The sequence below is a fragment of the Neovison vison genome, chromosome 12 (genome assembly GCF_020171115.1).
Source record: "Neovison vison isolate M4711 chromosome 12, ASM_NN_V1, whole genome shotgun sequence".
NCBI classification, from domain to species: domain Eukaryota; kingdom Metazoa; phylum Chordata; class Mammalia; order Carnivora; family Mustelidae; genus Neogale; species Neogale vison.
In genome coordinates this window covers 101,021,247-101,042,309 of record NC_058102.1, presented here as the reverse complement: position 1 = coordinate 101,042,309, position 21,063 = coordinate 101,021,247, and the positions used below count along the sequence as shown (strand labels likewise).

The 21,063-nt window shown below is 52.3% G+C and overlaps 1 protein-coding gene across 1 annotated transcript; it reads left to right on the top strand.

Annotated features, from left to right (window-relative positions):
• The first annotated feature begins 1,827 nt into the window (after window positions 1–1,827).
• On the top strand, window positions 1,828–21,030 carry MYO1A (myosin IA). Its single transcript, XM_044226576.1, has 28 exons — window positions 1,828–1,867; window positions 2,364–2,497; window positions 2,622–2,737; window positions 3,008–3,102; window positions 3,307–3,411; window positions 3,621–3,667; window positions 3,807–3,870; window positions 4,285–4,383; window positions 6,394–6,497; window positions 6,613–6,760; window positions 7,236–7,354; window positions 7,432–7,518; window positions 9,105–9,170; window positions 9,332–9,436; window positions 11,832–11,894; window positions 12,104–12,304; window positions 12,476–12,702; window positions 13,050–13,250; window positions 13,503–13,596; window positions 14,023–14,172; window positions 14,292–14,360; window positions 14,755–14,829; window positions 18,402–18,536; window positions 19,233–19,339; window positions 19,736–19,868; window positions 19,971–20,123; window positions 20,295–20,422; window positions 20,716–21,030. Exons 2-28 carry the CDS (start codon window positions 2,384–2,386, stop codon window positions 20,837–20,839), a joined length of 3,129 nt encoding a protein of 1,042 aa, XP_044082511.1. The 5' UTR covers window positions 1,828–1,867; window positions 2,364–2,383; the 3' UTR covers window positions 20,840–21,030.
• Window positions 21,031–21,063: the final 33 nt, after the last annotated feature.

Sequence of the window (21,063 nt, the reverse complement as noted above, 5' to 3'; positions counted from 1 at the left end):
GGGATTTTGTCTGCTTAGTTCCCCAAGTAATGTCCTTAATACCCTCTGACTCCCAATAAGATAGGTAGGTTTGAGAGAAGTACTGTTTCTTTGCTAGGGAAGACACCCCAGCCTGCCTTCCTCTTTGACAAAATTCCTGACTTTGGGGGAAGTTTTCCTTGGCTATAAATTCCACTCCTGCTCTTATTTCCAAATTTGGGGTGGGGAGTGGGGCAAGAGCTCTACCTGAGCCCTTTCCTACCTACAGTATGTGTGTGCGTGTGAGGGGGGGCTTTCTCATGTGACTGAGCATCTCCCTCTGGGACTCCAGGCCTGGGAAGAGTTAATCGAGCCACACCCTCAGCAGGAACGGCCTCGGACTTTGTGCTGAGCAGCCGTCTCTGGCCTCTCCTGGCTTGACTGGCATAGGGAGCCTTGGCGAGAGGAGGCAGCACTGTAGAAGGTCAGAGGAGTGGACACTGGCAAGAGGAGGGCAACCTCTTTCCTGGCCTCTCCGACACCATGGACAGCTCCCGTTAACGAACGCACCTCTCTACCCTTGGTGCCTTGGGACTCCTATGCCCCCTTCCCGTCCAATTGGGATTTCATTCACCATTCTCCAAGAGACACTGAAGTTATACCCTAGTTCCAGTGTTCGGTGAGTCTTGCTTTGGCCTGTCACTGCTCTGCCCATCTAGGGGTGCCCTATCTGGGGACAGCTTCCTTTTTCCCCTCCCCCCCCAACCCATCACATTCCCACTCCCCCTCCAATCCAAATCCAAAGAAGATGCCTTCCTCCAGCCCCACTTCTCCTGCTCACCCCTGCCTGCCAAGTTACTTAAAAACTTTTATTTTTTAATGTGAAAAATGTGGGATAATAATAGTACCTATTTCATGGGGATATCGTTTGTAAGCATCAAATGAATTCGTGTATGTAGGGTTTGGAGCCCTGCCTGGCTTGCGGTATCTGATTGTTAGAGATTGCTTTTGTCATGATTACTGCTCTCTTGCAGTTGTGTCCTTCCAGGAAGTGACAAGCGCTCTCATTTTCTGAAACTTGGGGAAAGCAGAGCGAAGGCTGAAGGCAGCCTGCATTCTCCTCCCGCCCCACCTTCCATCTCTGCCTCCCTTCCCTCCCCCGCCCAGGTTCAGCATTGCTGGAGACTAGGAGGATGTGGCTTTTTTATTCCTGTTAGGGAGTAGCCCTGACCATTGTACTAATGATTCTGTCCTGCGCCAGGCCACCCCACCTACTTGGCCCCGCAGGAAAGACCCAGGAGGGCGGGCTTCCTCTCGAGGTTGCCCATGCCATGTGCTCACTGTGTGCGGAGCCCCACAATAACTCTGCTCCTCCTTGCCCACTCCTACCAGCTACTAAAAAGCTGGGAGTGTCCCTCTGGGGCAAAGTCCATGCCGGAAGCTTACAGCAATGGGTGTAAAAGCCGGAGATAGAAACAGAGATAGCCATGGAGGCACATGGAGGGATCATGACAGCTAATTGATGTGGGAGAAACCAACCTCACTTTTGTTTAAGGTGTTCTAATCTTTGCTGGAGGAACTCCTCTAAGTCATGTCCTCTAACTCGCCAATCATCTCATCTGGCCCCCATTTAGAAGGTGAATCTCAGGGTGCCTGGGTGGCTCAGTGGGTTAAAGCTTCTGCCTTCAGCTCAGGTCATGATCCCAGGGTCCTGGGATCGAGCCCTGCATCAGGCTCTCTGCACAGCAGGGAGCCTGCTTCCCCCTCTCTCTCTGTCTGCCTCTCTGCCTACTTGTGATCTCTATCTGTCAAATAAATAAATAAAATCTGAGAAAAAAAAAAAAAGAAGAAGAAGGTGAATCTCACCGTCGCCATGAGAGGGACCTGCGCAAGGATGTTTGCACTCAGTGTGAGTGGGCTGGGTGACTGAACTAGAGGTTGCAAGAGGTAGGAGGTGAGAAGGAGAACTGGGGGCAGAGGGTCCGAGAGGCTGGACCCTGGCCAGGGTCTCCGTGCTGGGGGTGGACAGGCAGGGAGTGAGCTTTCAGAGCCTACCATTCCTCCCCAGGCTGCTCTCCTGGAAGCACAGCCGTGCTCCCCTGGGGTTGGTTGCTGCCTGCTGGGTGCCTTCCTTACCCCAGTCAAAGGCAGGTGGTCCTGTCCCATGCCTGCTGCACCCCCACCAGCCCTGGCCCAGGGAGCAGGGGATTCTCCCCACTTGGCGAGCGTTCTCACAGCTTCCCACAGTTAGCTTGGGCTAGTCCAGAGGCCTCCCTGGGTTGAGGATGGTCTCTATGGCCAGGAGCTGGAGGGGAGGCTCTCTTAGCTCCTGCCCTCTTCCCCTCACACCGTTACTGGCCCCTAAAGCTGAGCAGACTTCAGCCAACTGATCCCCTTATTCCCAGGACCAGCAGCCCCTCTGGACATGACTCTACTGGAAGGCTCTGTGGGGGTGGAGGACCTGGTGCTCCTGGAACCCCTGGAACAGGAGCCTCTGCTCAGGAACCTCCAGCTGCGCTATGAAAAGAAGGAGATTTATGTGAGTGCGTGTGGGTGCCCCTGGCTGCGGGGGTGTGGCCAGAACTGTCCTGTGCTCCCACTACCCCTCCCAGCATCCCCTACCCCAGCCCTGCTCATCCTCTTTCCTTTTTTTTTGCCTCCAGACCTACATTGGTAATGTGTTGATCTCAGTGAATCCCTACCAACAGCTGCCCATCTATGGCCTGGAGTTCATTGCCAAATACCGGGACTATACCTTCTATGAGCTGAAGCCCCATATGTAAGTAAAGGGACCGAGGGAAGGCTGACAGGGCCCCCACTTCCTGAGAGCGAGACACCCTGATTTCCTCTATCCTTTCTCCTGAAGGAGGCTCTGAGCTTCCCCACCCCTCACCCACCCCGGTCCCAGGAAGCCCCTTCCTAGACCTATCCCTTGCTCAGTCTAATCCAAGTGAGGAGGGCAGATGACTGTGGGGGCTGGAGATGGAGAGAAAGATGGGGTCTTGGATTAGCCTCACCTTAGTCCTCACCTGCTTCCTCCCCGCCGAAGCTATGCTTTGGCAAACGTGGCATACCAGTCACTGAGGGACCGAGACCGAGACCAGTGCATCCTCATCACGGGCGAGAGCGGATCCGGCAAGACGGGTGAGGGCCTTGGCTGGGGGTTGGGGGGAGGGGGCGTGGAGTCACTGCTCCAGCTCCCCGCTCATCTCTTTCCCAGCCAGGCCTGGCCCTGCCCCACCCCAGGAATCCCTCCCCGGCTTTTCTGCTTCTGAGGGGTGTGAGGTGCTGGACTTGAGGGGAGTTAAGGGGGAGGTGGGGATCCACGTGAAGGTTTCCCTCACACAGAGGCTAGCAAGCTGGTGATGTCCTATGTGGCGGCTGTCTGTGGGAAAGGGGAGCAGGTGAACTCTGTGAAGGAGCAGCTGCTTCAGTCAAACCCGGTGCTGGAGGGTGAGGATTCCGGTCTCTGCCTTCTCTGCCCCCGCATCCCCTCCCCACGGGCCCCAGAGACACTTAGCCCTACACCCTCTTACCCCGTTCTTGTTCACCCTGAAAAATCCGGGATTGGCATGATGGCTGGAAGACCTTCCTCCTTCCCCTTCTCAAGAGGCCCTCTCCTCCCCTCAGTCACCTCCCCTCCCCTCTCCCCATCTCTGCAGCTTTTGGCAATGCCAAGACCATTCGCAACAACAACTCCTCTCGATTTGTGAGTGACCATCTCCCTGGCCTGGGAGGAGAGGGTGTGGGGGCTTGAGATGGAGGAATGAGGCACAGACCCCTGCCGGACAGGGTGGTGAGAAGAGGAGGAAGCAAAGTCTCTCTCTCTCTCTCTCTGGTCTCTGAAGGGAAAATACATGGATATCGAGTTCGACTTCAAGGGATCCCCCCTTGGTGGCGTCATCACAAACTGTACGTGTCTCCCCATTCTTTTTTTTCTTTTTTTAAGATTTTATTTTTTTTTTTATTTGAGAGAGAGAGAGAGAATGCACAAGCTGGGGGCAGGGGCAGAGGGAGAGAGAGAAGCAGACTCCTTGCTGAGCAGGTGGGACTCGATCCCAGGACCCTGAGATTACGCCCTGAGTTGAAGGCAACCTCTTAACTGACTGAACCCAGGCTCCCCGAACATGAATCCCCATTCTGCTCACCACCTCTCTTTCCTCCCCACCCCATGGTGTCCCTTTCTGCTGATTTGCTACCTTAGGAAGGAATAGTTGGCCACTGAGACTGCCCAAGTCCTCAGAACACCAGTGATGAGGGCCGACCTAGAGGGAAGCTGTGGCATCTCCCAGCCCCTCAGGATGTTATTTTCTAATCTGCTGCCAGATCTGCTGGAGAAATCCCGAGTGGTGAAGCAGCTTGAAGGAGAAAGGAACTTCCACATCTTCTATCAGCTACTGGCCGGAGCAGATGCCCATCTGTTGAGTATGTGTCTGTCCCAGAGACAAGGCCGAAGAGCCCAACTTCCATTCCATCTCCTCTGGGCTCCTGCAGCCCTCAGGCTTCTTCTCCCTGCGTTCCTCGCTCTGAATCTCAGCCACTCGTTGTGGAATCTCAGCCACTCGTTGCTGGGAGCAATCTCCTGACCTCTGTGTTCTCTTCTTTTTCTGGGATTGTATTGCTAGGAATAAACCTTCTGGCCTCTTATTCCTCTGTCCTGCTTCGGTTCCTGCTTCCCCAGGACGGCTTCAAAAATGGAACACTTACTTCCATCTATCATCCTTTCCTATCTTCAGTGTAAGGGGCTTTATCGATAGCTCAGCAGAAAATCCGGCAAGATATTCTAAGGGTTCAAGAATGTTTGATGAGCTGTAGTAGAAGCTGTTCTGGGTCTACATCTGCCTCACCCAGGCCCTGTCCTTGATTTACTCTTCTTAGATGGTTTTATGGAGGTTTCACTTATTCATTCATCAAACATCTCTTGAATACCTACTGTGCTCGAACACGGTGCTGGCTTCTAGTGGTGCAGAGTTGAGTAAGATGACATGGACCCTGTCCTCAAGAACTTACAGTCTCCCAGGGATGACAGCTATTTGAGCAGGAACACAGCAAAATATAGTGTGATCAGTGTCACAGGCCTGTGCTGGAGGCTGTCAGAGCACTAGTCATGGAGTACCCTGCCTTGTCCAGGGGAGCCCTGGTTGCTAGATCGGCCAGAGGTGGCTCTGGGTGGGGAGCACCATGGAGTCTGGTGGGACTTCAGGCCTTGCCAGTGTTTGCCTCCCAATCCAGCCTCTAGCTGTGGGCATTGTGGGTGTCTGGCCCCCAAGGACCTACCCTTTTGGTTTCTGGTTGTTCTCCACTGGACTTGTGACTCTCTCCTTACCCCTTGTGGAGGTCTCCCTGGTTCAAGAGCCCCTATAGCTCACATACTTCCTTCCTGGCCCCATAGTCTTGGTTGTATTCGGGTTGTCTGAATCATAGGCACTAGTGGCCTGTTCTGGTTGGTTCAACGATTGATTGAAGTCAAGGCTGGACAGGGCCTCCCTGGTGTCATCATCCCAGGGCCTTTCTGACTCATTCTTTGTCCAGACACCCCTCTTTAGCAGGTTCCTGTTTCAAAATTTGTATCTCAGGGGAAGCTGCCCTTACACTCTGGTTTGAGAAATATTCCCTGATTCTCAGATCGGGTAAATAATAGCTAATTGGTATCTTTCAAGCTCCATGCCTAACCTACTCCTTCCCACCTCAGGTGAACAGCTTTGACCATTCCCTTGATTCATTTCTTCTTAAGAAAAAAGTTTGTATATGGCAGCCAGGCACACAGGATATGAAGATGAAAAACACAGTCCCAACGCACAAGTTGTTCATTTGTGGGAGAGACAGAAGAAAACAAAACTTAGCCCATATGTTGCGGGCTGGGATAGAGGCTCACCATGGGAGGAACAGAAGAGAGACTTTTGGCTCAGCCCCACGTCAGAGAGAAGCATCCAGAAGAGGGGTCAGGTTTGGGGAACAGAGCATCTGACACTTCGTTTGTGCTGAATGAACGAATAATGAATGGGCCAACTCTGGCCTAGGTGAGGTGTTGAGGCTTGGAGTGGGTGGGACATAGGTGCTCACCCTTCTTTCCTCACCCTTGTCCTCTCAGAGATACTGAGAACTGAGCAGGATGGAGAGTTTGCTTGTTTTCACTGTTTAGATCTCTGAGGGTGAGACGAGGAATGGAGTGAGTCTTTTCTTTCATAAAAGTTAGAAAGAAATAAAATCATAAAAGTTGGATTAAGAACGCCCAAACCCTAAATACTGCTTAAAATAGATTCTCTTGGGAATTAGTGATCCCCAAACAAAGGAGGCAGGGGAAAAGTCTAAAACAAAAATGGCTCCTTTGAATTAATGAGTATACCAAACTAGGTCAGGGGCTGTGAGAGTCAAGGCCAAAAGCCTCCTGAGAGCCTGCGTACTAACCCTCTTCCCTCTCACTGGCCCTCCCAGAGGCCCTGAAGCTTGAGCGGGACACAAGTGGCTACACCTACCTAAACCAGAAAGTGTCCAGAGTGGATGGCATGGACGACACCTCCAACTTCAAGGCCGTACAGGTGGGTGCCCGGGGTGGGCCCTTAGGTCAGCCCCTGAGCCCGGGCTTTGGCTTTGAGAAGGGACGCATTGAACTGCCACCACCGTTCAGCTGCTGATTTCTGCTCTCTCCTCAAGAGTGCAATGACTGTGATTGGGTTCTCGGAGGAGGAGATTCATCAGGTGCTTGAGGTGACGGCCCTCGTGCTGAAGCTGGGGAATGTGGAGCTGGCAGATGAGTTCCAGGCCAATGGGATATCAGCAAGTGGCATTCGGGATGGGAGAGGTCTGCATTGCCCTGCTGGTAACCCCAAGCGGCTCCCGAATCTTCTACTATGATTTCTGTTCTTCCACCAACTCCCATGTCACTGACTTCACTCTGACTCAGTCCCACTCTGCCCATTCCCGAGCTCTTCCCTAAACACACTGATGGAGATTCCCAGTGAGAAACTTTGGAATGAGGTTATGAAGTTCGTTAGATCTAGATTCTGGGACCTCTCTGAATCTCAGGGGAGTTTTTACAAAGCATTTCGGGAGACTGTCCTATTGAAGTGGAGAATGCATTCAAAGTGTCCAGAGCTCCCTCTGTCCTCCTCCTCCTCCCCAGAAATTCCTCCTGGGCTGTGTTCTGGATGGGCTATAAGGATATCCCCAGCAAGACCCAGGGACACCTGTCTCCCAGCAGTGTCACTTCTCAGCCCTCTTTCCTTGGGAGGAAAGCCCTCTTTTCAGGCCATGTTGTGTTTTCCTCCTCACTCCAGGAATTCAGGAGATTGGGGAAATGATGGGTTTGAAATCAGAGGAACTAGAGAAAGCTTTGTGCTCAAGGACCATGAAAACTGCCAAAGAAAAGGTGGTCACTGCACTGAATGTCATTCAGGTAAGGGCCCTATGGGGTGAGTCTGATCTGGGGACTCTTCTGTGACTACTCCCCTAACCAGCTGGCCCTGCCCGCAGGCTCAGTACGCTCGCGATGCTCTGGCCAAGAATATCTACAGCCGCCTCTTCAACTGGATCGTGAATCGAATCAATGAGAGCATCAAGGTGAGAGGTGGCTCTCTGCTCCCAACACTCTCCTGTCTGCCTCACCTTTCTTGCCCTGGTCACCATCCCCATACTTCAGGTTCTGAGACGAGCAGAGGAAGAAGGACAAAGCATAGGGTTCAGTTCCTTCCAGTAGTGTGTTGTTGTGGAAACATCTCTAGTTTTTGGGTTTGACTCTCTGGATCCCCTATTTACTGCCTGCGTGGCCTTTTCGTTTCACAGAGATTCTGAGCCTCATTTTCCTGATCTGGAAAATTGGACACAAATGGCTACCTGCTTCACAGGGCTTAGTGAGGACTGGATAAAATTACGTACATGGTTACCATATAACCCAGAAATTCCACTCCCAGATAGAGATCCAAGAGATTTGAAAACAGATGTCCACATAAAAACCTGTACCCAAAAGTTCAGAGAGGCATTATTCATACAACCCCAAAAGTGGAAACGACTCCAATGTCCATCAGTTGATGAGTGGATAAACAAAATGTGGTATATTCATACAGTGGGATATTAAGAAGGAACGAAGTACTGATTCATGCTCAGCATGGACAAATCTTGAAAACATTCAAGTGGAAGAAGCCAGACACAAAAGGTCACATTTTGTATGATTCCATTTATACAAAATGTCCAGAATAGGCAAATCCATGGAGATGGGAAGCAGATTGATGTTTAGCAGGGGATTGGAGTGGATGGAGGAGAAGGGGGGAGTGTCTGCTAATGGGTGTGGGTACAAGATTTCTCTTGGGGCTGATGAAAATGTTCTGGAATGAGGTAGTGGGGATGGTCATATACCTTTTGAATATAACAAAAAAAAAAGCACTGAATCATACACCTTTAAAGGGTAAATTTTATGGAATGTGAATTGGATCAAAATGGAGCTAGTATTCAAAGCTTTTTTTTTTTTTTTTTATCTGACAGAGAGAAATCACAAGTAGGCAGAGAGGCAGGCAGAGAGAGAGGAGAAAGCAGGCTCCCCGCGGAGCAGAGAGCCCGACGCGGGGCTCGATCCCAGGACCCTGAGATCATGACCTGAGCCGAAGGCAGAGGCTTTAACCCACTGAGCCACCCAGGCGCCCCTATTCAAAGCTTTTTGTACATGAAAATGCCATCAATTCAGAAGCTATTACTGAAAGGCAGCTGAGAAAAATAGGATTTATATCTAGGTTTGAGTAAATGTTTAGCTCTTTTGAAATTTGATTTGTTCATCTGTAAAATGGGAATAATCACACCTTCTAGGGTTATTGTGAGGTTTCTTGAAGTAAGAACGTAGACTTTTTTGTAAAATGCCTTACAAATCTAAGAGATGGCTATTGTCCAGAGAGGATCTTATCGTCTTCCTGCCTCATTCCCTGGGAGCACCAGCCTAGAATCTGTTCACATCTCCCTTCCTCCCTCCCTCCCTCCCTCTACTTGTCCTCTACCATGCAGAGGAGGAAGGAGGCTAACATCACAGCAGTCCTCTCCCAGCATGGTCAAGCTCACCTGAGTTCTGTTCACCCTCTGCTCCAGTTGCCTCTGCCCCAGAAGGGCCTGGCCTGGTTTGCAGAGGAGGCCCATCCTCAGACTTCTCTTTTCCTCCTCTTCAGGTGGGCACTGGGGAGAAGAAGAAGGTAATGGGGGTCCTGGATATCTATGGCTTTGAAATTTTAGAGGTGAGTGAGTTTTGCCCAACTACAGCACCCTGCTTCCCCCGTGTTTGGGGCACGTAGACTCGGGGCTAGGGAGGGGGTGGTGAGAGGGGAGGCGTAGGGCCGAGAGGCAGAAAGGGACTTGGGCTGAGCGGCTCCCTTTCTGCCCGGGGCCCCTCCCTCAGGATAATAGCTTCGAGCAGTTTGTGATCAACTACTGCAACGAGAAGCTGCAGCAGGTGTTCATCGAGATGACGCTGAAAGAGGAGCAAGAGGAGTATGAGAGGGAGGTACGCCGAGCCTTCCCCTGCTTACCCTCTCGGAAATTGCTTCTGGGCACGTGCCCGATCTGTCCTTTTCCCCCATCACAATTTCCTCTCACTTGTCCCCAGATGGGAACACAAAGGACAACAAGTTTCCCTTGCACAGGTGCAGTCCAGCATTTCCGAGAAGCCCTGGTTTTTGCTCTCCATCCCCCAGGCCCCCTGCGCCCCACCCCAGGCCATGCAGGGAAGGGGCAGAGGGATGGAGGGGTGTGTGTGGGGAGACCTCACGCGGGTGCGGTGACAACTGTGCGTGGCCTGCAGCGCACTGTGAACCAGATTTAGAAGGGCCATTTCTCCTGTCCTCATCACCCTACCACATCCCTTTTGGTGCTTTTCTTTAACATCTCAGAATTCTCTGTCTCCTGGGGCCCTGGCTGATGTCACTCTCCCCTCTTGTGGCACTCTGATCCCAGACTTCCTCCCCAGAAGTGCCCCATGGCTCAACATTTCCACACTCCTTCCCCTGTTTGCCCAGAACCCTTGTTTTCTGTGGCTAGGTGTGAGAAAAGCTATCTGATTGAGCTAACCCACCCCAAAGTGTGAATGGCTGAGAGTCTCACTCGTCAAAACCCTCCCAGGGATGCTGCCCAGGAGCCGTCAGGGATCCGCTGTGGCAGAATTTCAGGCAATGTGGCCACAATGTGTGGGAAAGGTTTTATTTTTTTTCTTAGTTGTTTTGTATATTTTTATTTTAAAAATTTAATGATCAAATAGAGAACACATTCCCATGCTTCGAAATTCAAAAACTTCTTTAAAAAGCTCATAAAGAAGAGCTCAGCTCCCTCCCAGCTTGTCCCCAGCTTCCTAGAACTCCTACCATCTACAGCCAACTGAAGGGGCCCTCTTTTCACAGGTCTTTTATATGTAATCAAGCAAATCTATAAGTACATTTGCCCACAGAATTTATTCAAATGGCAGTGAATACAATCTGCTGCACATCGTGCTCTCATCAGTTGACAAGAGATCTTTCTGTATCGGTAAACAAAGAAGCATCTTTATTGCTACTAGGATTTTAAGGATCTCATACTTCATTTAACTAGTTGGGGAAGGCATATTGGGGATGAAGTATGAGGGCAACTCTACTTAATTCCACTACGCGTTCCCTAAAGATCTGTGATTCCCTAAGGATCCCTAAAAAGAGAGAGAGGCTTGTGTTCCCCTGCCACATGCCCATACCCGGGAATGGCCTGAGCCTGGGAGGTGTGGCCCTGGAATCAGGAGCCACACCTGATGGCTGGGGAGCAATTATCAAGTGGGGAGCAATTATCTTTGGGTCTTCTTCTGTACCATTCTTGCCTTTGTTAAAAAAAGATTTATTTACTGGTGCGCCTGGGTGGCTCAGTCGATTGGGTGTCTGCCTTTGGTGCAGGTCATGATCGAGCCCTGTGTTGGGCTCCCTGCTCAATAGGGAGTCTGCTTCTCCTTCTCCCTCTGCCCTATTCCTGCTCTCACTTTCTCTCTCTCTCTCTCAAATAAATAAATCTTTTTTTAAAAAGATTTTATTTATTTATTTGAGAGAGAGAGTGTGCACGTGTGTGGGGGGCTGGGGGGAGGAGGGCAGAGGGAGAGAGAATCTCGAGCAGACGTCACACTGAGCACAGAACAAGTGACCCCGAAATCAAGACCTGAGCTGAAATCAAGAGTCAGAAGCTTAACTGACAGAGCCACCGAGGTACCCCCATTCTTGCTTTAAAAAACAAAAACAAAAACAAAAACTACACAATCCCAAAGTATCAGGTAGATTAGTGGTTCTCAAACTAGGAGCATCAGGTGTTAGAAAGGCAGATTCCTGGGCTCTGTCCCAGACATGCTAAGTCGGAAAGCCTGGGGGTGAGGTCCAGCAGTCTGTTTTCCCAAGCCCTCCAGATGACTGCGATCCAAGTTCAGGAAGCACTGATGTAAGTCTTTGAAGATGTATTAAGTTAGGTCTGCTATTTGATGAAGGTGGCTTGGGCACTTTGGCTTATAGGTTTTTGTGAGAGCAGCGTAGCCATTCCCTCTTCCACATACTCGGGGACCCTTCCCTACTGCCACAGTGGGGTAACCCCTAGCCCAGCCTTCACTCAACATACGACACCTCCCTCTCCAGCCCACAGTGCCTATAGGGCACTCTGAAGCATTTCCCTGTCCCTCACAGCTGCTTTGGGTCTTCCCACGTGTCCAGCCACCCACCCCACAAATTCTCCATCAAAACCTTGGAGGGATGGGGACCTAAACAGAAATCACACCAAGCACCCCCTTAACTATGGGGCTTTCTGAGTCCTTTGTGGGGTGGGTTGAAGGGAGCCTGAGTCCTATGAGGTCTTCGGAGACTTGTCTTGGATCTGCTCCTGTGACCTGTCGCATTACCTCTTGCCAGGGCATACCGTGGACAAAGGTGGACTACTTTGATAATGGCATTATCTGCAACCTCATTGAGCATGTGAGTTATTCTTCTCTCATCTCTGAGACCTCCTTCCTCTTCCAGACTGCCTGAATATCCTTGCCCTGTCTCTCCCACCTGCCTTTCCCTGCCCCACTTGGTAAAGATGGTAAACAAGACAAAGGATGAGGGGCAGAGGGTCAGCAGTGAGGATGTGGACATTTTGGAGGCCCTGGCCTAGGCTGGGCTGATCTTGTTTCCCTGACCAGAATCAGCGAGGCATCCTGGCCATGCTGGACGAGGAGTGCCTACGGCCTGGGGTGGTCAGTGACGCCACTTTCCTAGCGAAGCTGAACCAGCTCTTCTCCAAGCACAATCACTATGAGAGCAAAGTCACCCAGAACGCCCAGCGCCAGTATGACCACACCATGGGCCTCAGCAGCTTCCGTATCTGCCACTATGCGGGCAAGGTGACATGGCAGGGCTGGAGGGTAGAGACCAGGGCTGGGCGTGGGTGAAAGGCAATGGGGGAGAAACTACAGGGAGATGAGATCTGGGAATACGTCATGCTGAGAGACTGGGAGCACCAGTTGCTGGGACAAGGTCATGGGCCCTCCAGACCAACAGCTGTTTCTCTACAGGTGACTTACAACGTGAACAGCTTCATTGATAAGAACAATGACCTACTCTTCCGGGACTTGTCCGAGGCCATGTGGAAGGCCCGGCACCCTCTCCTTCGGTCCTTGTTCCCTGAGGGAGATCCCAAGCAGGCATCTCTCAAACGCCCCCCAACTGCTGGGGCCCAGTTCAAGAATTCTGTGGCCATACTCATGAAGAACCTGTATTCCAAAAACCCCAACTACATCAGGTGACATGCTGGGCACATAGGGAAATGCACTGTATGTGATGACACATGTAGTGTCCATGCACAATGTCCTATTGGGGGGGAATCTCCAGAATAGGGGTGTCAGAGGCCCCTCCCTCATAAAAAACAAAGTCAGATGAGTTGCTGAGAGTCCTGGAGCAGGGAGAGCATCAGACTTTGGTAGGAACCGTGCTTCAGTGAGTGAAGCTGGGAAGGCCAGTGTGCTCACTTCCTCTGAAATGTTTCTACTCGGGGGAATGTGTGCAGAACAGGGTTCTGGAGACCAGAATGGGTCACACTTGCGAAGGTGAAGCTCCTGAAGCCTGTGCCTTGCACCCCTCCACCCCAAGGTGTATAAAGCCCAATGAGCATCAGCAGCAAGGTCAGTTCTCATCGGAGCTGGTGGCCGTCCAGACTCGGTACCTGGGACTGCTGGAGAACGTGCGGGTGCGACGGGCGGGTTATGCCTACCGCCAGAGGTACGGGCCCTTCCTGGAAAGATATCGATTGCTGAGCCGGAGCACCTGGCCTCGCTGGAATGGGGAAGACCGGTAAGACCCCTGGGGGAGACAGGGGAGCAGGGAAGGGCAGCCAAGGACCATCTGGGCCCGGGAGGGAGCAGACAGTGGAAATCCCCAAAGGTCCATGAATGGATACTTGGGGAAATGAATTCTCACTTTTCAGGGGCTCTGAAATCTGTGCAAGCCCGGAGCTCTTCTCCCTGGGTAGAGGGAGTTGGGGAAAGGTAAAAGAAGACCCTCCCTGGGATGTGCCTGGGCAGCTTTCCCCATCTGTTCCTGTAGGGAGGGGGTTGAGAAGGTCGTGGAGGAGCTGAGCTTGTCCTCAGAGGAGCTGGCCTTTGGGAAGACGAAGATCTTCATTAGAAGCCCCAAGACTGTGAGTAGGAGGAGGCACTTGTGTTTGGCAGGGGGTGGGAGGCAGCCGGGTTGGAGAGCCCCACAGTGAGAGGCCGGGCTTTAGGGAAGCATCCGTAACTAGGGACGGATGGTGGGTGAGGTAGTCTGCTCTCAGCCGGGACTTCATGCCTGGGACCTGAATCCTTGGGCTACGCCCCGGTCCTGAGCCCTGGCAGATAGGGGCCTGCACAGCCCACTCCGAGTGCCTCTGGCTGGGGTGGGACTCCTGGGGGTCCCGGGGATGCGCCCCTTGTGTCCAATCGTCCAAACCTAGCATAGGCCTGAGACAGAGTTCAGTAGGTGCCCGGGGAGTGACTGAGCAATGAGGACACCACTGGCTGGGAAGACCAGGTGCCCTGGATGCCACCAGGCCAGCCTTTCGCCACCCCCCCTCCACTCTCCACAGCTGTTCTTCCTGGAGGAGCAGCGGCGCCTGCGCCTGCAGCAGCTCGCTACGCTCATCCAGAAGACCTACCGGGGCTGGCGCTGCCGGGCCCACTACCAGCTCATGCGCAAGAGTCAGATCGTCATCTCCGCCTGGTTTCGGGGCAGCAGGGTACCGCTTATCACCACCCTCCCCAGGGGTCACCCCCTGGCTCTTATAAGAGAATGGGAAGCGGGACAGCTGGTTCAGAAGATGGAGTTTCTTTCTAACAGTCCTGTTGTTTTCTGCAGCAAAAGAAACAATACGGGAAGATAAAGGCATCGGTATTGCTGATCCAGGCTTTTGTGAGAGGGTGGAAGGTAACCAGGAAGGGCAGAGGGGCCTCCTCCCCACACACAGGTCCTTCCCCACCTGCTTTCTCCCTGACTGTGCCAAGTGCAGGGCAGAAAGTGGAGCAGGGAGTGCGTTGTGAGGTCAGGTCTGCACCTGCGGGGTTGTGCGGTCTGCTGCCGTGGGTCTGGGAGGGTGGCCGCGGGCAGGGGGATGTGTCTGTGTGCAGGGGTGTGTCCCTGACTTGGTAACAGAGCTCTGCCAGTTGCTTGGAGGGCCCTCCTCTTGGCCAACACGTCTGCCTCTCCCTGCAGCATAGTCGCAGCTCTATCTTACATAGAACCTCTTCTAGATCTGTCTTCTGTCCTCTAGGTCTAACTGTCTCTCTTTTACTTTGACTCCTTTCTCCTATGTCCCTGCCAGGCCCGCAAGGATTATCGAAAGTACTTCCGGTCAGGGGCTGCCCTCACATTGTCAAATTTCATCTATAAGAGCATAGTAAGTGGTGGGTTCGGGGGTGGAAGGTGGAGGGTTGTGGGGAGGGCACAGGTTTGGAAAAGGAAGATGAGTGGTTTGAAAAGAGGTGACTCAAGGCTTGCCCCCCAACGGGCTTCTTCCATCTGCTCCTACTTAGTGTTGAAGTCAAGGGGTAAAAGACAGTGGGGCAGCCAGCAGCAGGAAGCAGGCTCCAGTGTCCCAGGGCCCAGGGACAGAATGGGAGGGCGTTCTGGCCTGAGCGGACACGGCTGGCAACCTTGTGGCCAGAAGGGCTCCCAGCACACTCACTGACTGATCCGTGGTGAATAGGCTCAGGAAGAGATGGGCTGTGTGGTTAACAGCCGTGGAAGAGGCTGGGCCTTCTGGAAGAGCACCATGAGGACACACATAGGGCTAACTAACTCAGCCTTCCAAGATCCATCTTAGGGTTGGGGTGAAAGTGGAGGAATCCTCCCTTCCACATCTTCTGAAACCATAGCAAGTGAGTCCAAAATTAAATCTCAGGAGAGATCTTAATTCTGGAGGATCTGGGTCCAGGTGGCAGGAAGAAGCCAGGACATTCAAACTCTGGGCAGCTTCCAGGGAGAGGAAGGTGGACAGAGGAGGGTGTTTTCCAGAGACGTCCATCCAACAACAATGGTGCTTCTGAGGAGCGGCAAGGGAAAGCAGACAGGAAGAGAGCAGCACTTCCAGCGACACCTTGCAAAAAGCCAGAGAGAGGGACGGAGAGCAGGACATGTTGGACAGAGGGCTGGGGTAAAGCAGAGTTGACCTCTGCTGATTCCATTTTTGACAGTTAGGACTCTTACTAATTATGCTTCTGGGATACACTCATTGGAGCTCCCCTTTGTTGTTGGAGAGGTGGGATCCTTACTGGGCTTCTTCCCTGTCTCCCTGAGCCTTTGCTGTGTCCTCGTTCTCCTGCCCCCGGGGGGCTCCATCACGATGGCCCCAGACTGTCTGCTTTCCTAGAGTACGTGCTCTCTCGCTGCATCCCTGAGGCCAGTAATCTGATTCAACTCTTATCTCCTGACTGGCCCCTCTTCTACTTTTCTTTTATCTGCATATTATCAGGCATCTGCTGAATGTCACCCCAGCAGCTGCTAGGTTTAGACCAGTATTTCAGTGAACCACAGCCCCTACAGAAGCATGTGTACAGGGCCAGACGGCATGGATTCCTTCAGTGTTTCTGACGAGTTTGTATTTTGCTATTGCTTTGCCTGTAACTAATGTGAATACCTACTATTTTTTTTAAAGATTTTATTTATTTATTTGACACAGAGAGAGAGATTACAAGTAGGCAGAGAGGCAGGCAGAGAGAGAGGGGAGGAAGCAGGCTCCCTGCTGAGCAGAGAGCCCGATGCGGGACTCGATCCCAGGACCCTGAGATCATGACCTGAGCTGAAGGCAGAGGCTTAACCCACTGAGCCGCCCAGGTGCCCCCTATTTTTTGAATACTTACTATGCCCTAGGCCCTTTACATGAATTGACTTGAATGCTGTCAAAATTCTTGAGGTAGACCCTTTTCTTTCCTGTGTTTGGTAGGCCCAGAAAGGCTGACTAACTCGTGAGGGGTCCTGCAGGTGGTAAGGGCAAGAGAGCTGGGATACACACTGTTGGACTCCAGAGTTTCAATGCCTGCCTAAGACTGTCTCCCCACACGGTCCCCGGCCTACCCAGGGCAGGAGGGCTGTAAGGGGAAAGGCAAGACTTTCTAGATCTAGAGAAAAATAATTAAAAAGAGAAAATACTCAGAGATTCCACATCAGTTAGAACATGGGGGATTGTGGGAAATGCTTAGGAACGTTCATTGAATTAAATCAAACTAGATCTGACCAAGGACCGGGAACGTAACGGTTAGACCAAGGCTGCTAGACCTTTGTGGTGGAAATATCAAAGAGCTGGGATAATTCCTGCAGAGTTACAGCAATATACTGAGTACACTGCCTTTTCCTATTTTAATTTTTCTAACCTAACGTCTTAATAAAAATTTTCCATAAAAATTCTGAAAACTGGGGTACCTGAGTGACTCAGTGGGTTAAAGCCTCTGCCTTAGGCTCCAGTCATGATACCAGGGTCCTGGGATCGAGCCCTGTATCCGGCTCTTTGCTTGGCAGGCAGGGAGTCTGCTTCTTCTTCTCTCTCTCTCTGCCTACTTGTGATCTCTCTCTGTCAAATAAATAAATAAAATCTTTAAAAAAATATTCTGAAAACTTAGAAGTGCTCAAAATCAAGCTAATCTTTTTTTTTTTTAAAGATTTTATGTATTTATTTTACAGAGAGATCACAAGTAGATGGAGAGGCAGGCAGAGAGAGAGAGGGAAGCAGGCTCCCTGCTGAGCAGAGAGCCCGATGTGGGACTCGATCCCAGGACCCTGAGATCATGACCTGAGCCGAAGGCAGCGGCTTAACCCACTGAACCACCCAGGCGCCCCCAAGCTAATCTTTTTAAAAAGATTCATTTATTTTAGAAGAAGAGAGTGCGAACAAGTGAGGTGGTGAGGTGGAGGGGGGCAGGGGAGGTACAGAAGGAGAGAGAGAGAGAGAGAATATCCTGAAGCCGACTCCAAGCTGAGCAAGGAACCCGATGTGGGGCTTGATCTCAAGGCCCCGAGATCATGACCTGAGCTGGAGTCAGCTGCTTCACCAATGGTGCCATCTGGGCACCCCAACATCAAGCCATTTTCCATATCTTCAATAATTCTACCCCACAAACAAACAGGGTGCTCGGTGCTCCCTCGGATATAAAGACTTGAGAATCCTTGTTCTTTATTTGGGGAGAGTAAACAGATGCCATGGGTGAAACTTGATTGGATCCCAGAACAGGAAAAATAAAAGCAAAGCTAAAAAGAACATTTTTAGAAGTTTATAAAGGACGTTAGGAGAAATTTGAGTATGCATCGCTGTTGGATGAGTGTATCTAATTAATGTTAGTCTTCTTAGGTATGGAGGTGCATCTCAAAGGATGGGTAGGGTCTGAGTGGGCAGAGCTGAGCCAAGAGCAGCATGGACTAAGGCACAGAGAGCTAACACGTGGGATGGGCAGAGGGCGTGGCAAGGAGTCCTGTCTGAGAGGTGTGCCAGCAGAGTGCAGGGATCCTGTGGCACGAGCTTGGGCTCTAAGTGGAAGACTTTGAATGCCAAGTGGAGGTGTTGGGCTGGACTGATCAGAGCGGAGGGGAGGCGGCCCCCGCAGGTAGTGGTGGCCAACGGGAGGCAATTGTGAACCAAGACAACAGGAAGGTTCAGGAGCGAACTGTCAAAACATGGAGGCCAGTTTTCACCTTGGTTCCTCTCCCCTCTCCTACCCTGGGCAGCAAATCTCTGCTTGGAACCAACCCTTCCCTCCCTTCAGTCTCCCGATCACACTCTTACTGGCCAGCCTCCAGCCTACACTTGACACAAAAAGAGATCGGGGAGGGGACTCCCTTCCATCTCCTCACTCCACTTGGTGCTTCTTGCTCTGGGGGGGCCTCCCTCCTCTTGTGTGGCAGGATCTAGAGGAGAGTTTGCCTCTTGGGAGAACTTCCTTCTTATCACTCCACTCCCAACCTCGCCCCCTCCCCACGTAGACACAGAAGTTCCTGCTGGGGCTGAAGGACAATTTGCCATCAACCAACGTCCTGGACAGCACGTGGCCGGCCGCCCCTTACAGATGCTTCCACGCAGCTAACCAGGAGCTGCGTCAGCTCTTCTATCGCTGGAAGGTGAGCAGGGCCCGGCGCGGCACCTCTCATTTCTCTTTCCCTCCTCCTCCTGATTTTCCTCGTCTGCCTCCCTCTTCCACTCCCCGTCACCCCCCCCCGCTTTTTTTTAATTGTGAAAAAGCATACATAACAAAATTGGCCGTTTAAACCATTTTTAAAGTACAGTTCGGCGGCATTAAGCACATTCACATCATTGTAAGACCATCAACCCTGTCCATCTCCACACTTTTTTCATCATCCCAAACTGAACCTCTGTACCTATTAAGCAATAACTCCCCGCTCCCAACTCCTCCAGCCCCTGGAATGTCCACTCCACTTTCCCTGTGAATTTGACTGTGCTAGGGGCCTCATATAAGTAGAGTCATACGTTTGTCCTTTTATGTCTGGCTTATTTCACTTAGCACAGTGTTCTTCCGTTCAGGAAATACCTACTGAGCACCTGTCTAGACTAGGCCTTGCGCTGTGTGCTGGGCATACAGCCCTCCCTCCTAAGGCTGGCATTTGATTGTTTCCAACCCTCTCCCCCAGAGGCCCTCAGGCCCCAGGGCTCCTCCAGCTCCTGCCCTCTCTGAAGTGCCTCGAGCCTGTTCTGTTTGCTGTCTCTCTGCTTCTCCACTTCTCAGTGTTCTTCCCATCCACCCTCCCCAGGCCTGCCCCCTGCCTCCGGGAGCTTAGCCCCTGCCCCTCCCCCCACAGTGCAAGAAATTCCGGGACCAGCTGTCCCCGAAGCAGGTAGAGATTCTGAGGCAGAAGCTTTGCGCCAGTGAACTGTTCAAGGGCAAGAAGGCTTCCTACCCCCAGAGGTGAGGGCCCCTCAGACCCCGCACAGTCAGTCTCATCATGAGCAAAGGAGCATCTCCCAGGTGGGATAGGGCAGTGGTTCCCAAACTTGGGTGTGCGTAGGCACCACCTGGCAGGCTTAATAACACCCAGATATGGCTGCACCCCATTCTCAGAGTTTCTGATTCAGCAGGTCTGGGGCTGTGGGCCCAAGAATTTGCCTTTCTGACAAGTACCCAGGGGATGCTGCTGCTGGTCGTGGCCCACGCTCTGAGAACCACTGAGAGAGAAGATATGGTGGAGGATGGGGAAAGGGGCGTGGGAGGACTAAGAGGGGAACTCACTGCGGGGAGGCCCAGGGCCTTGGGGGTCAGTGATAAGGACCTGGTCTCCACCATGTACCTCCTATGTGTCCTCAGTGTCCCCATCCCGTTCCGTGGTGACTACATTGGGCTGCAAGGGAACCCCAAGCTGCAGAAGCTGACGAACGGAACGGATGGGCCTGTTCTGATGGCAGAGACCGTGAAGAAGGTCAATCGTGGCAATGGCAAGGTGAAGGCCCGCATCCTGAACCCCTCCCTGGAGCTTGCTCCAGAGTTGGAAGGGTGGGGGTTCATCCTTGCCTTTCCTCACACTTTCCTCTTCTGTCCCTAGATTTCCTCCCGAATTCTTCTCTTGACCAAGGGGCATGTGATTCTCATAGACACCAAGAAGTCCCAGCCCAAAATTGTCATTGGGCTGGACAGTGTGGCCGGGGTGTCAGTCACCAGCTTCAAGGATGGGCTTTTCAGCTTACATCTGAGTGAGGTATCAGAGCTCCCTGGCTGCAGGCCCTTAGGCTGAAGAAGGCGGTGGGCATCATGGAGTTGGGGTGGGCTGGGGGCGATGGGGCCCAGACCTCTCACTCTGGGCCTTCCATTCCTCTCAGGCTGCTCCCAGTGAGGAATCCCGTCCTCACTCTTTCTCCCCCTTCCTAAGGTATCATCAGTGGGCTCCAAGGGGGACTTCCTGCTGGTCAGTGAACATGTGATTGAACTGCTAACCAGAATGTCCCAGGCTGTGCTGCATGCCACACAGAAGCAGCTTTCAGTCACCGTGACTGAGAAGTAAGGCCATGAGCTGGGGCTGAGGGCCAGCTTGGGGGCAGATGACCAAGCTGTTGGTCATTGTGACCGGAAAAATCCATGTAGTCAGAAACTGAAGCACACTCTGTCAGGGCAAGCCTCGGAGGTCTTCTTAGTCTCCCCACCCAAGTTGTCTGGGGCCCTGAGTCTTCTGATGCAAGGGGAGGAGAGATGCGCTTCCTTCAAGAAGGGGAGGGGAGGCCATCATGAAAATACGGGAGTAGGGTGAGGGGATGGGGGTACTAGCTTTGCCCCTCTGCCTGCTCCCCCTCCAGTTTCTCAGTGAGGTTCAAGGAGAGCAGTGTGACTGTCAAGGTCATCCAGGGCCCTGAGGGCGGTAGAAATGGCAAGCTAAGCTGCAAGAAGAAAGGGAGCCGTGGCCTGGAAGTGACCGTATAGTGAGGAGGTGGGGGCCGAAGGCGGAGACAGCAGCTTCTTCTCCTGGACCAGTGCCCATCCTGCCCACCCGTGTTTGTGAGAGATTCTCCTGTCCAACCCCTCTGATCCCGGGGATGGGGCTCAGAGACTGAAGAGCCCTTGAAGAGGACCTTTCTCCCACACTCTTCCAGTCTCCTCTCCCTTAGAACTTAGCTTCCTCCCACCCTCAGGCTCTTTGACCACTA

Excerpts from the sequence above, each read along its gene's own strand:
- MYO1A (XM_044226576.1), top strand. The coding sequence starts at position 2,384 with ATGACTCTACTGGAAGGCTCTGTGGGGGTGGAGGACCTGGTGCTCCTG. Across the intron at positions 9,437-11,831 it reads AAGAGGAGTATGAGAGGGAG|GGCATACCGTGGACAAAGGT; the intron begins GTACGCCGAGCC and ends ACCTCTTGCCAG. Across the intron at positions 14,361-14,754 it reads CTTTTGTGAGAGGGTGGAAG|GCCCGCAAGGATTATCGAAA; the intron begins GTAACCAGGAAG and ends TGTCCCTGCCAG.